Source organism: Episyrphus balteatus, chromosome 1, assembly GCF_945859705.1.
Source record: "Episyrphus balteatus chromosome 1, idEpiBalt1.1, whole genome shotgun sequence".
Taxonomy (NCBI): domain Eukaryota; kingdom Metazoa; phylum Arthropoda; class Insecta; order Diptera; family Syrphidae; genus Episyrphus; species Episyrphus balteatus.
Genome location: NC_079134.1, coordinates 94833788 through 94849893, shown reverse-complemented (window position 1 = coordinate 94849893; position 16106 = coordinate 94833788). Strand labels below are relative to the sequence as shown.

At 34.4% G+C, this 16106-nt stretch overlaps 1 protein-coding gene across 3 annotated transcripts in view; it reads left to right on the top strand.

The window, feature by feature from the left end:
• The window catches only part of LOC129907787 (arginine-hydroxylase NDUFAF5, mitochondrial), a 139453-nt gene extending 126162 nt beyond the window's left edge, over nucleotides 1-13291 (top strand). For 2 of the 3 annotated variants that reach the window (XM_055984162.1, XM_055984163.1), the window contains exons 4-5: nucleotides 570-782; nucleotides 861-1034. In XM_055984162.1, coding sequence (XP_055840137.1) covers nucleotides 570-782; nucleotides 861-1013 — 366 coding nt within the window. In that variant the 3' untranslated portion in view covers nucleotides 1014-1034. Of the gene's footprint in view, nucleotides 1-569; nucleotides 783-860; nucleotides 1035-9379 lie in introns of those variants that run through there. The other variant, XM_055984161.1, reaches the window with a different exon arrangement.
• Nucleotides 13292-16106: the final 2815 nt, after the last annotated feature.

Genomic DNA, 16106 nt, shown 5'->3' with positions numbered 1-16106 from the left:
ATTCAAGGTTCCGTAACAAAAGAAAAAAATGAGAAAAATTAAGATTTGTAGTCACGGCACATAAAAAACCGTCACAGGGTGACCATTTTTTCGACTTTTATTCAAATGCCCATAACTCACAAAATATATGACTGCGATTTTTTTTTATTATTTGTCTGATGACTGTCACCACCTACCCTATCTTCCGTTTTCGTTTCGACGTTAACTTTTGGGACACCCTGTATGTACTTCATTTTCACTCAGATCATAATAAAACTGTAATTTCCGTTTGATTCTGATTAAAATAAATTTATATTATCGAAGAAAATAAACAAAATTATTGATCAAAGGAATCTGTGGTTTTATTTTGCAGAAATTGTTTTGGTTTCAGCTTGACGTTCGTGTAAAAATTGTTGTCTAATGACACACATACAATCGCAAAAAGAATTCGGTCTGTTTTCATGTTCCTTTTTAACACCAAAAATTTTTTTAAGGCGATTCAAAAATTGAAAGGAATTCCACATGAGAATTATCAAACGAATACGCTATAAACGTTTCTTATACGAATGCATTGAAATATTTTCATTTAGATTAGAGATATTGGAGCGATTCTTAACAGCACAGGATATACAATGTTGACCATAGATACTGATGAATTAACTGTCGGATATCCGACTATGTATGAATTAATGTGGGACCTTAAAGGAATGGCGGAGAACAATGCAGCATTCAACAGACCAGTGCATCTGAGCAGAGATGTTATGTTCGCTGCAAGTGCAATTTATAAAGAGTTATATGGAAAGGTTTTTATAATGAAAGCCCATCTTAAAATCCAATACATAAATAACTAACCTTGTTTTGTTTTTTTGTTGTTTTTTTAGAATGACGGTATTTCGGCCACATTTCAAGTAATTTATTTTGTTGCATGGAAACCTTCACCGGATCAACCAAAACCGTTAAAGAGAGGAAGTAGTGAAGTTTCACTCAAAGATTTAGGAACAATAATTGAAAGTGGCAGTAAGCTTAAAAAATAAATAAAAATTCAGTCAACAAATTGTTTTTATTTTTTAATTTGATACTTCTTGCGTTTACATATCGTCGCACAAATCAAAATTGACACCAAAAAGTTTGGCAAAGTGGGTGCAAAATAAACATGTGTCAATATGCTGCACTCAAATTTTTGTTTTTCGATCGTATCTGGTTAAAAATTGAGTTCAAAGTTAACTGTTACATCTACCACATTTTTATTTGATTGCGAAGTATTTTAGTAAGTGTTATTCTATATGCGATATCGAAGTGTTGTGATAGAAATCTAAAAAAAATTAAATGGAGAATTCTTCTTCAGTTATTTATTAACAATATTATTGAAGTTTTGGAAATGTTAGATGGTGTTTTCTATTTTAATTCGGGCTTAGATTTAGTATCTTAAAACTTGATATTTTTGTTAAGTTATTATTTGAACTTTAATGATTTTGTTTCAGTATACCCCGGTATTCTACGATGAACTGAAAGTTATGAGCTAGTTTATATATTTTTTAATACAATGCAACAATAATTGGGTGCTCTTAGGTGATCTTTAGAGAATTGTGGGTCAATTAGTTTTTCACTTTCTGAGAGAGAAAATACTCCTTACTTTATGCAACGTTTTTTTTTATTTTTAAGTTAAAGGAGAGTGGGCATTTTGGCCCATCGGTGTAACACATTGAGACATACATCAAATGAAAGGTCTCGATGAGTGTATTATTTTTTTGTATGAGCACAAGTCTGTATCTCGTGCAGGGAAAGTGCATTGGTGCATTTTATTTTCAAAAATGTATGTAATAAAATTTATAAAAGTATACATTTTGACTAGAAGTTCGATAAAATTGTGTCAAAAACATTACAAAACTGTGTTGGAAGTTCAATTGGGCTATTCCATCACCAGTTTTCACCCATGACGCAATGCATTTTTCGTTTTTTAGAACACTTTTGTATGGGACGTGGCTCATTTGTTTAGATGCTCGATTGACTAGATTCAAAAACATAATAATAACGGTGTTCTGTTGGACTAATCCATCAACTGCTTTTATTTACAAAAAAATGCATTTATCGTTTTTTATAGATTGAAATGCAATAACCAAAAATGTTTGAGTAAGTATATAATCTTCTGTACTTTGAAGTCGTGTGCGAAATTACCTTGTTGGTTTTAAAATAATTTAAATATACGAAGGTTGTAACTAATTTTTCAAAAATGCAACTCAAACTACAACTTACATATATTACTCATAAAATGTTGGTAGGTATTATGAATTTAAACCACAAACCATACGACATGGATTTAGTCGTTTCTCCACCTTTTTTTGTTCTAAAAACACAAACATTTAAAATAACCTTGAATACATTTTTGAACATAAAATGCACCACTGCACCTTCCACGGGATAGAGTTTTTTGTCTATTCAAAGAAATAATGCGCTTATCAGTAACTTTCATTTGATGTATGTAATTTTCAATGTGTTACATTTATCTTTGAACATAAAATGCACCAATGCACTTTTTCTGCACGAAGTATAGACTTTTGTCCATACAAAGAACAAATGCGCTCATTGAGATCTTTCATCTGATGTTTGTCTCAATGTGTTACACCAATGAGCCACGTCCCATACAAAAGTGCCCTAGAAACCGAAAAATGCATTGCGTCATGGGTGAAAACTGGTGAAGGATTAGTTCAATTGAACTTCAAACACAGTTTATGTTATGTTTTTGAATCAATTTAATCGAGCATCAAGTCAAAATGTATACTTTTCTGAATTTTATTACATACATTTTTGAGCATAAAATGCATCACTGCACTTTCCCTGCACGAGACACAGACTTTTGCCCATATAAAAAAATAATACACTCATCGAGACCTTTCATTTGATGTATGTCACAATGTGTTACACCGATGGGACACGTCCCATACAAAAGTGCCCAGTCTCCTTTACTGATGTCATTTTATTTTGGGTGATCTTAATTAAGGTTGGGGAAGAGAGAAAAGAAATTCAGAATTGCGTATTAGGGATGAGGAAACAAATTTGAGAAAAATAATATCGACAGGCGGAGTACTTCATTAATCAATTTTTTTAGTTTTTGATACAAAAATAAAAATAATTAAAACTAGTTTAATATTGTATTTTCTTTTAGGAATACTCATTTTAAACAGAAATAATAACAAAAACCACGAAAAATAATTTTGGCCAGGTTTTTGATGACAATACTCCTATGTGCGTCGCCTTAGAATTGGGTTGCTGTATACCTATTTAGTACATACATATATACGGCAAACGAATTCTAGGGTGACGATATGTACATATAGGGCCCTATTATGACTCGTGAGTCGAACGATTTGGGAAACACTCATATCGTCGTATACCGATTACAATGGGGCAAAACTAAAAAAGCTGGCATTTAATCAAATCATAAAGTTGAGCTTTGTTTTGAATAACCCAACTATTTCTCTTTGAAATATAATAGAGAGTTAGAAATGAAAGAACAAAATTATTCAAACCACGTGTAATTCACGAGATTGTCTTAAAGGAAGAAAAAGATCACTTTTGAGTAGAGTTTTTACGACTTTTTATCATTTTGGGTTTTTTCAATAAATTGTGTACTGTTTATTATTTATGTCTTGTACTAAGTTGAATCTTTTTGGAATGGAACCATTGAGCTTGGGTACGTTCTAATAATTTTTCTGTTTATGACAAATATGCATTCAAAATATTCTAATTCGTAGTCAAAAATGAAAAATAACCTGAAAATAATGTGTTTTTTCAGCTCTCTTCTGAAAGCCTTAGTTATTTAGTTGCGTTCGCCGTAAAACACCAATAAGTTTTATATGTCATTTTGTTCTGCGTTTTGTCTAATTTTAGAATATGAAAAGTTTTCTTGCTACGTTTTGCTACCCTGTGTGAATTGTTCATTTTTAGTTGGTGACGTTATTTTTTATAAATGCACATTTTTTAAGTAAAAATTGAGAGTGATAAAGACATCTAAATTATTAAACTCGTTCATTTATTAAAAGCGTAATTATGTTTAATAAAATATTTAAAAAAATCATTGAATATTTATTTCAAAAAATTAGTAATAAAATAATAAAAAAAAAATACAAAATTTCAAAAGTGGCAACACTATTTCTTATTTAATTTTTTTTTTATAATAGCTATTGTATTACTATTTTATAAAAGGCATTCAAAGTTTAAATTAAACTGATTAAGGATTTTCCGAAAATCTTAACCCTAAAAATGGGCGTGGCCATTCGAAATTTTGTCTATGAACTAACATTAGTAAAAGTAGGATTTGTTCCAAATTTCAATTGTCTATCTCTTTCACGGTGGTCTTGAAAACGCGGCAGGTTTTACAAAAATGGACCCGAAAAGTAATGATGCAGATTTGTTCGAAATGATCTAAGGATTCCAAATTTGTAAATTTCAAAATCGTACCTGATCCCTTTTTTTAGTTACAGTTATTATACATTAGACTGGGTCAAAAAAATAAAATACTCTACAAAAAAGGTCTCTTAGTAATTTTCCCTAAATTGAGTTCTGAAGAAGTTATTCACGATTTAAAAATTGATTTTTTAATTTTTTTCTCGATTTAAATCGTGAATAACTTCTTCAGAACTCAATTTAGGGAAAATTACTATGAGACCTTTTTTGTAGAGAATTAAATTTCCTATAAGAATCTGTCGTGGTTTTATTTTTCTATTCACTTATTTGCTCATCACAAAATTCCAAAGTGAAACAGTCAAATTGAAAAAACACTTCGATTTAAAAAGCTTAATTACTCGAATACGGCTCTTCTGACGAAAATTTTCAATTAGATCTTTTTTGTAGGAAATTTAATTTTATATACCTAATTAATTAATTTTTTTTACTTTGATCGTCTAGCAGTTCTGTTGTTACACATCATATCATGTATAAAAATAAAAAACACCGATGATTGACCTCTTAAAATTATTTTTAACGGCTCAAATTTTCACCAAATTTTTTTTTCATCATCCTGAGCAAGATTTTCGAAGTAACTTTCAAAAAAAAAATATTTTATTTTTTTGGCCCAGTCTATTATACATATATATACATTTGACTTAGAATGGGGAAAAAAAAATAAACAAAAAACAAAAGCACATTATAATGTCTTATACCTTTTTGGAAAGCTTAAATATACTCCTTGAATTTGATGTTAATTTGAAGTTGATTGAGCAAATAGTTTTTTCTTTATTTTTTTTTCTTTTTGGTTGGTTACGTTTGGTCGCGTCACGTTTGATCGTTTACGTTTGGTAGGATCACGTTTGATCATAAATCATTTGATCGCGTAACGTTTGATCGCCAATCGACAGCTCTGGATTATTTTTCGTTTTTGGTGACTCGATTTCATGAGAATTAGAAAGAACGAAATTTCGTACTATTTTGATTTTTGGGAGACAGCGCTGCACTTATTTGTTCCGCCTCTGCTTCTGATTGGTTGATTTACTTTTATTATTTTAGTGACTCGAATGCATGAGAATCACGGAGATTCGGAAAAACAACTCGTCGTTCAATTAAAACTACTTAAGGTGGTTGTGTTTCTGAGAAAATCTTCAGTTTTGTGTGAAATTTCGTCGGGAAGGGACATGTTGCTGATTTTTCTGTTCTTTTAAGGACTACTAAATTTTTAAAGAGATTTTACACCTTTTTTATAACCTTTTGGAAAATGTTTTTTTTTTTTACAGCATTAATATCTTTCCAAGAAATATTTTTAGTTCTTCAGTATTGGGTGGACATGACATCTGGTGCAGAAGTCCTACAAAGGACTGAAATTTTTTGGGAAAAACCAAAAGTTTAAGTACTTTTATTGAACGACGAGTTGTTTTCCGAATCTCCGTGATTCTCATAGCATTGAGTGACTAAAATATAATTTTACAAAATAGTTATTCAACCAATCATAAAAAGGGGGTGTTACCAAGATTATGAGGAGCCAACGGCGTATACAAGGCGGGGGGGAGGGGGGTGGGGGTCACGAGGTCATGACCCCCCCCCCTCCCAAGAACTCAGAACCTTAAAAAAGAATTTGTTATGTGATACTGAAATCTCTTGAGTCAGATTATTTTCAAAATGTTGAAGTTTTAGAACATGAACGAAAATTAAAAGTATACAAAATTTTGGTATTCAAACAAACTATTTTACCATATTTTGGGGATGTGGTCATATTTTTAGCGAACGCTATGCTGGATTAGGATTGTTTTGATTCGTTCGATAATATTAGTTGAGCTGTGCTGTAGAGTTTTGTATGGAAACAAAATCCGGATATGTATTATATTCAAATCTTTTTAAAAGAAATTGAATTGGGTAGGTACACAAAAATAATCTCTTATAGACCGAGAGCCGGCAGCATATTTTGGCAGTTTTGATATAACCGAAATTCGAGTGTGCACATATCTAGATATGCACCACAGTATATCAACGGAACAAGTCTGGCAGTGATCTTTTTCAGCTTTCCCTTGCCAGACGCATCCAAAGTGCAGCAAAAAATCAATTTTTGGCGTTTTGGTATAACCGAAAAAATGATACACCAAAAAATCAAAAAATCCCCTGATTTCGAATCTGTGGGTACCGCAAGTTTCTTTTTCAGCTTTCCCCCCGCCGCACAGTGCGGTGACCCGTGGAAAAAAGTCAACAAATTTGACCTTCTAAAACCGGTTTTGAAGAATGCAAAATTATAGCCAGATGTCTAACTAGATGAACTGTAATTTTTTTTTTGTAAAACGCAACTACAGCAAGCTACACAACCTCTTAAAGGTAACATGTCAAAAGTAGGCCATTTAGTGATGATTTACGAATAGCTGCACCACGGAGTTAAATTGCTCCAATTAAACCAGTTTTTAATTGGATACTCGTAAGAAGGGTAAGCTTAATATATTTTATTGATTTTTTTTGCACTCCAAAGTGTTAGATCGTTTTAATAACCGGTAAAGTAACCGTTTATTTCTCACAAAAACAGCTTATTTTCAAAGTTCAGCATAATTTTTGATTCAAGTGCATTCATCAAAAAAGTTAATAGGTTATAAAGTGGGAAATACGACCTTTCCAAAAAGGTATCATTCATCCGCGTCCACCCGCGTCCCTGCTAGCTATGACTGATTGTTTCAAGCCTTTTTACACACAATTTGTATGAAAAACGCACTTTTTGAGTTATAAAAATAACAATCCTTAGTGTACTTATATGACAAAAAATTATAACCGAAATAAAAAATGTTTTTATACACTATTTACTTGCCATGAGACTAAAAAATAATGTTAAAAGAAAAGATCATAAAAATTAGGCTGTTTTGAATTTTTTCCATACTTTGCACTGAATCAACGCACTGTGCGCCGGACCGCTTTAAAGCATTTTTAAGTGCATTTTTCTAATAAAAAACCTAATTACTTATTTTCTGTTAGGTATAACCGTATGATGGTAACAAATTAATATTCTTTGTCTATTCCAGGTCTAGAAAATATAATTTTTAGCCAGCTATTTTTCAGCCTTCCCTCTGCCAGACGCATCCAAAATGCAGTCAAAAATCAACTTTTGGCGTTTTCCTAGGTATTAACTGAATAAATGATACACGAAACAATCATAAAAAATCCCCTGATTTCAAAAATGTGGGTACCAGAAGTTTTGTTTCAGCTTTCGGCCCACCAGACCGCTTTGAAGCATTTTGAAATGCATTTTTCTAATAAAAAACCTAATAGCTTATTTTCTGTTGGGTATAACCGTATGATGATAACAAATTAAAATTCTATGTCTATTCCTGGTTTAGAAAATATAAGTTTAAGCCAGATATTTTTCAGCCTTCCCTCTGCCAGACGCCCTTAAAGGTTTCCCAAACAGGTTTTTCCATAGAAAAAACACTTCTAGTTTCTGTTTTTTTCTTATAAAATTGAAATAATATTTTTTGTTTAGAGTAACCATATGATGGCCAAATATTAACTTTCTCTGCCTTTTCCTGATTTAGAAATGTAAGTTTAAGCCAGTTTTGTTTTAGCCTACCCTATGCCAGACGCCCTAAAAGGTATCTCAATAGTACGAGAAAGTTAGATTTTGCTGTATGGGGCATGGGGGTCCTTTCGGCCCGCCCGCCAGACCGCTTTGAAGCATTTTGAAATGCATTTTTCTAATAAAAAACCTAATAGCTTATTTTCTGTTGGGTATAACCGTATGATGATAACAAATTAAAATTCTATGTCTATTCCTGGTTTAGAAAATATAAGTTTAAGCCAGATATTTTTCAGCCTTCCCTCTGCCAGACGCCCTTAAAGGTTTCCCAAACAGATTTTTCCATAGAAAAAACACTTCTAGTTTCTGTTTTTTTCTTATAAAATTGAGATAATATTTTTTGTTTAGAGTAACCATATGATGGCCAAATATTAACTTTCTCTGCCTTTTCCTGATTTAGAAATGTAAGTCTAAGCCAGTTTTGTTTTAGCCTACCCTCTGCCAGACGCCCTAAAAGGTATCTCAATAGTACGGGAAAGTTAGATTTTGCTGTATGGGGCATGGGGGTCCTTTCGATGTAAGGATCCTTGACCCTTGAAGAAAATCGCAAAAGTTTATTTACAAGTTCTTTGTAAAAGTGAACGTATTTTACAGTGTAAAAAGTTTGTGTTTAAACTAAATTGTGTGCAAAAAAAAAACAAAATGGCAGATACAATTGAGGTAAGTGTTTATTGTTGCCCTAATCGCTTTGTAAACTTCGGTCTCGCAGTGTTATTAATTGCTCTGCAGTTCGGTTTTGTTCCAAAAAAAGTGATAGTCTTAATCAAAACGAACATTTCGATGATAGAGAAATTAAAAAAGCGGCTTTTGTTATGGCGCCTGTCGGTTTGTGCGTCGGTGCGTGTGAGGGTTGGTACGCCTGTGCGTCTTTTAGTCCATCTTTTCACGTGTGTGCAATCGTTCATCTCTTCGCCCATTTTTTCTTTTAAATTCTTCCAAGAATTCTTTCAAGAATTCAGTTTTTTTTTTTGTTTTTAAATACCTTTCTCAATAAAATCGTTTGCATCCTATACAAAATGTTGAAGGCTTTTAAAATTTTTCGAAAACGTTTCTTTGTTTTTGTTTATATTGGTATACATATTTTTTCGCGCTTGTTTCGTTGACGAGTCACCAGAATTTGTGGCCAGACATTAATTTAAGTGACCCCGAATGTAAAACAAACGGAATAAAAACAATGTGTATTATAATTTTAAATAAAATTGTTTGTGCTTAATTTTAAATAATGTAAAGTCATCTACCAATGCATGTAGGTGCGAACCAGTCTTGTTTTTTATTTTCTTAAAATCGAAAATCGCTTAAAACAATCGAATCCTTTATTTATCAATAATTTATAATTTATTAACTTTTACCTTTTTCTTTATTTTTCAGGTTGTTTTCTCAAACAAAGGGTTTCCAATGTTGGTACACAACGGTTACCTCTTTAACCAGGAGCAAAAAAAACCGAGGAAAAACAGATTTGGCGTTGCACGTGCAGGGTGAGGATCCACAGTGTTGCTCTTGGCGATATCTTCACCACAACCTCAGTCCAAGGCATCCACTGCCACGCTCCCCTCCCACATGAAAAAGAGGTGCGCAACGCCAATTCTTTGCTGAAAACAAAGGCGCAAGAAGGATCGCTTCCAGAGTGCCGCCCGAATCTACCATCAACGGGAGCCCAAAAAATGAAGATTCACCGGGTACGCGCCTCCCACATAAGAGAATCACAAACACTCGAGGAAATTGATATCCCAGAAGAGCTCCGCAAAGTGGACGGTGAAGTCTTTGTGCAGTCAGAAGAGGTGTATGATGGAGGATTCAACATCTTAATGGGTACAAAGTCTTTATTGAACTTCTAGCGCGTTCAAAGTGCTGGATAGTTGATGGAACTTTCAAAGTTGTCCCAATCATTATGGGGCAACTCTTTTCCGTCCACGGTTATACTGAAGAAACGGTTGTGCCATTAGTCTTTTGCTTGATGAGCAAAAGAACCATCAAAGCCTACACAGTCTTCTGGCAGAAACTGGCAACAGCAGCACATGAATACAACATCTTTTTGTGTCCAGATGTCATACTCTCGTATTTGAGAAGGCCATTATAAGGATATCCGATCACCCGATGGACGGAACTACTACATTCCCGACTTTTGGACGACTGGAGCTGCCGCTGCTGAAGGGAATTTCCCCCGGACGCAAAATAGTGTGGAAGCCTGGCACCGACGCCTTAGGGTCGTCGTTGGTAAAAAACATGCCGGCGTCTACCAGATAATTGGAGGTTTGGCCAAAGAGTCCGCTTTGGTCAAATTGACGATTGCGAAAATTCAGCGCGGCGACGCAGAGCCCAGGTCCAAGAATGTGCGAAAGAATGAGCGGCTTCAGGTGGTTTTCGGTAGGAGAGCGACTACCGAAAAAGTGCAATATTTGAGGAATGTTGCACATAACCTCAATATTGTGTAGGAAGCAGATAAAACAATCCGTCCTTTTCAGGACGAACAAAAATTCAGAAACAGATAATAATTAACAATTTCAAATATTTCGTCTTGATTTATTATTATTCAAGAGACAAAATAATATTTGAATTAAACAGTTTTTTAGGCAAAAAGTACCTGCCTGTACTTTGCTGTACCAAAGCATAGACTCAATTATATCATGTCAAAAAAGCGACATCATTAATGATCTTAAAGAAAAGAATTACAAGATCTTAGATGCGGAAAACATAATAAAGAAAGAAAAACAATAAAACGATAAAGAAGCAGTCGTGGTACAACGTGGTCTCCCACTATTTATACTCACGTTCGATAAAACAGAAAAACTAGAGGAAATCTACAAAATCAAAAGAATACTTAGCCTCGTAGTTAAGATCGAACCTCTAAAAAAAACATACAAAACAAGTCCCTCAGTGTAGACGCTGTCAAGGGTTCAACCACCCACAAACTTATTGTAAAAAAGAACCTAGGTGAAAAGCTTAAAATTATAACATGGAACGCCAACGGATTATGGCAAAGACTTGGAGAATTAGAAATGGTTATGCGGGAAAAAGATATTGACATTTGTCTGATATCAGAAACCCATGTAAAAAAAGAATCAAACTTCAATATCAACGGTTTTCTAGATTACCACGCAATTCACCCGTCGAACAAAGCAAGAGGCGGAGCATCATTACATATAAAAGATTGTGTTAAACACGCGATAGGTCTTAAGCTTGAATCGATGCAACTTATAAGTGTGCAAGTTGAAACTAAGCATGATGTACTTAATATCTCATCTATATACTGCCCTCCGCGGTACAAAATTGATAAAAATGAATTTTCAAACTTGCTAAAATTACTTAGACCAACTTTAATTATCGGCCGCGACTTTAATGCAAAGCATACGTTTTGGGGTTCTAGATGTATATCTCAAAAAGGCCGAGCGTTATACGAAGCCGGTATGGAGAATAATTGTGACTTTCATTCTACTGGGAAACCAACTTATTGGCCGGCAGATACCTCCAAAATACCTGACCTGATTGATTACTTTATAGTCAGGGGAATACCGTCAAATCGAATTAAAGTAACGGAATGCTATGATCTTTTTTCTGACCACTCTCCCGTTATTATCACAATGAGCGAAAGTCTTGTTAAAGTTGAAATGCCACCTAGACTAACAAACGGTAAAACTAACTGGGAAGGCTTTAAGAAAGATATTGAGGATAATGTTGAATTAAGAGTATCACTACGAACACCTCTTGAGCTTGAAGCAGCGGTAGATAATTTTGTGAATATTATCCAAAAAGCCGCATGGAACAATACCCCTTGCCAAAGAGAAATTTCAGGGTACAAAGATGTTAAATATCCCCAAGAGATAAAAGACGTACTTAAAGAAAAGCGAAAAGCGCTCAAAAAATGGCAACAAACTCGTGCTCCTCAACACAAATCTAATTTAAATCGCTTAAGTAATTTGCTTAAAAAGATGATATCAGATTTCAAGAACCGCGAAGCTAAAAATTACCTTGAAAATTTGACGGCAGGTAAAGAATCTAACTACTCTCTATGGAAAGCTATAAAAGCCACGAAAAAACCTAAGCTTCCAGCACCTCCGATTATGAAAGACCAAAATGAATGAGCAAGAAGCGACAAAGAGAAAGCAAACTTTTTCGCTGATTACCTAGAAGACACATTCAAACCATTCAATGGGCAAGCATTGAATGATAGTATAAATATAAATATGAATTTAACGTCAAGTGAAAGCTTTATCACAAGAAATGTTACACTCGCCGAATTAAACAAAGAAATTAAGAAGCTAAAGTTAAAAAAGCACCCGGATACGACTTAATTACAGCGGAAATTCTTAAAATGCTCCCACGGAAAGGTTTAATAAATCTTCTCTATATAATGAATGCCACTTTAAGGTTAGAATACATTCCAAATTAATGGAAAGTCGCAGAAGTAATAATGGTCTTGAAACCTGGCAAACCATCACATGAAAAGAAATCATACAGACCCATTTCACTGCTTCCTGTAGTATCGAAGGTTTTTGAGAGAATATTTTTGCAGCGTTAGGCACGAAAATGAAACAATGAAACAATCATAAAAAATCCCCTGATTTCAAAAATGTGGGTACTAGAAGTTTTGTTTCAGCTTTCGGCCCACCAGACCGCTTTGAAGCATTTTGAAATGCATTTTTCTAATAAAAAACCTAATAGCTTATTTTCTGTTGGGTATAACCGTGTTGCACTTTTTCGGGGGTTATTTAAATTATTTTATCTTCAATTATTTTATCTTTTATATTAATTAAATTATTTGTATCGAACTTGAAAACCGCGAGGATCTATCGAAAATCCAAATAAACAAAATTATAATTACGCACCGATGCGACGAAAGTTTAAAACGCGAATGAATTAAATTTGACAGATCAAAACAAGAACACGATATCAAAAGAGAATAAGGAAAAAAAGTGCAACAAGTAGCTCGTTAATAAAAGCTACCACCACGACTGCTCAGCTGGGCTGGGTTCAGTGATAGAAGAATTTTAATGATTTGATAAATTTGATTGATTGTCGATTCAATCAATTTATTAAGTAAAAGAGATGATTTTATTACAAGCACAGTGGGGAACTTGTAATAAAAAAATGGGCGCCAGGAATTTTTTTTTATGACCAATAAAATTAGCAAAAATTCCAAAACTAATTAATACAGAAAACCAATAAGAAAAATGAAAAGAACCAAGATTTGTTTAAATTTAAATTATTTTTAATTGGATAAAAACCGTGGGATTAAAAACCCCTGGATTAAAAACCAAATTTTTTAAAATATAAAAGTAATGATTACAACAGTTAAATAAGGCTTGCGGTTAACCGCTAGCCAAAAACAAAATAAAGGTAAAAAAGAAAAGTTAAAACCGCAAATGGGCCGTTAACAAACGTTTTAAGAAAAATACCGCGTCCCACAAATTATTGGGATAAATCTCGAAATTGTATCACAAAAAAAAAACTTTCGGAATAAATCCACTATATCAAATATATGTACAATAAAAAAATTAAGTTGCTTTTTCGCAATTTAATTATTTTTCACTCTTTTTATCTTTATATGCCACTTTCTCTCGCCTCCTAAATTTTCTCGAAAATTTTCCCCAATCTTCTTCGTTCCTCGAAACACCTTCAAATTTCCTCGAAAAATTCTTTCCTCGATTTCTATTGTTAATCGTAAAACTTTTTCTCGCTTTTTCTTCCTCTTTTTCTTTTCCTCCAAAAAATCAACTTGTCGCTTGGTAAGCTCACCAAAAAGTAAACTTCCAAGCTAAATCCCCATCATTACATTCCTCCCTCGACCATTCCCTTCTCTCACACATACATACATCCAGTCAATCATTTTCGTGATCGTCGGTCACGGATTCCCGGCTTCCTGGAAGCTTCTCTGCTTCTCTTAAGGAAAGCCACCGTTGTTGAGTCTCAACGAAACTTTACTCTCACACACACAAACACGGATTCAGCAAGTTGTTGGAGGTCTTCCAAAACTTGCCGAATTTAAATGGCCGAGTTCAGACCCAAACCCAACTACTTTCTACGAGGAAAATAAAAAGAATTAAAACCGAGAAAAAGCTTTCGCTGAGCATTCTCCCAGTTAACCATAAAACATTCGCGTGTGATTCGAAGAGCGAACAAAAATCTAAAATCAAACTTTTCGAGAAGAAAGGAGGAAGGCATTTCCCAAACTCAAACCCATTATTCCGATAAGTCTTTTCTTTGAACTAAACTAAAAATTTAAGCGCGTTAAAGACCCATTTTGCTTACATACATATAAAAGATTTTCAATTATGTTACTTTACGTTAAAAGAATTTACGTTAAGATTAAATTACTATTTGCTGTTAATGTTTATGTTGATGTTCACATTGATGTTAATGTTTATGTTGTGTTGTAAGTAAGAGTCCTCTTGACTCCTTACTTCTTCAGCTCATCCGCTGGCATTTTCAAAGAGACATTTATAGGACCATCTGTCCAACTCGAACTTTAAACACGAACACCCGTTTTTGTCGCTTTTGCAAAACGCTGGCTAGGTACACCAATGGCTGATGGAACCAAGGTTGCCCTCAACTTCGCCAGTATTTTGCAGCCGCAACGAAAAGAGAACGGGGAAAGGAAAGCAGCGAAAGCTGGTTTTTGTTGCGGTAAATTTTACCGTAACAAACTCCACCCTTACCTCCCAAGAAATGTGCTTACTTTTCAAGAAAAGTAAACCATTTCTTAAAGAGAGACTTGGATTAAGGTGAACAACACAACATTGGGTATCCATCATTAACACATTTAATCAAAAAAAGAAAAAAAGAAAATAAACAAGATTATTAGAATGGCACGAATTATAAAAACTAAAATTGAAAATCCAATATAATTATATATAAAAAATTTAAAAGCAAAATTAGTAAAAAGATTAAGGGACTTTTTGGCTCAGCCGTCAATGTAAGGCTTTAAATCCCTTACGTGCCATGTCCCCCGATCTTTACCCCTTTCATCCACAAGCAAATATGTCCAAGGTGACACTCGCTTACTTATGCGAAATGGACCAACAAATTTGGTAGCCAATTTCGCCGCATAATAATTTGCTGCATCAGACAGCGTAAAATTTCTTCTCCACACGAGATCGCCAGGTTGATACTGCGTGTCTCTTCTTCGAAGGTTGTAGGTTTTTGCGGCCTTCTTGCCCGCCGCTTCCAACTTCTTAGCTATATCTTCTCTCAACTTTCTAAACTGCCTATCAATTTCTTCCCCACTTTGGTCCCTATCAACAACTCTAAGCCCTACATCATGGCCACTAGTTGCCATGTTCCTTCCAAAATTCGCAAAGTATGGCGAAACTCCCAAAACCTCATGATGCGAAGTTCGAATTGCACAGGCCACTTTTGCCAGTTGCGAATCCCAACTCCGATGGTTCTCTGACACATAAGCTCGTAGAGTAGTCTTTATGATTTGGTTGATGCGCTCCGCAGGATTAGCTTGGGGATGGTAGTGCGCTGTATAACGAAGTTGTGACCCGTACGCTTCACTCAGCGCTTTCAGTTCCTTGCTACGAAACTGGGGACCGTTGTCACAGACGATCCACTTTGGAACCCCGAAGAGAAGAAAAACGTTTTCTTCCAACTCCCTACACACTGCTTTTGCAGTTGCCGTCCGCAACGCAAACAAAAGTGGAAACTTGGTAAAGTAATCTACCACTGTTAAAATGTACATAAAACCCTTCGACGACTTTGGCAATGGACCCACCAAGTCGACACAAATCATTTCCCATGGTTTAGAATTCCCTACCCTCTCCGTCATAAGACCAGCTGGTTTCTCGTTCACCGGTTTCACTTTTTGGCAAATTTTACAATTCCTAACATATTTTGTTATATCCCCTCTCATTTTGGGCCAGTAATATTTTTCCGCTGCTCTAGCAAAAGTTTTCTTAACGCCCATGTGCCCAGAAAGCGGATCATCATGACACTCGTTAAGAATTTTTGCTCTATCTTGTTTACCTATCACCAATTTCCACCCTTCACTTTCTTCGTGAACTACAATGTGATTTACCCTAACATGTTTATAGAGCCGACCATCTTCCACTCTCCAAGATGGGTACGCTAATGGACTCTTTTCTACTAGTGATTTCAT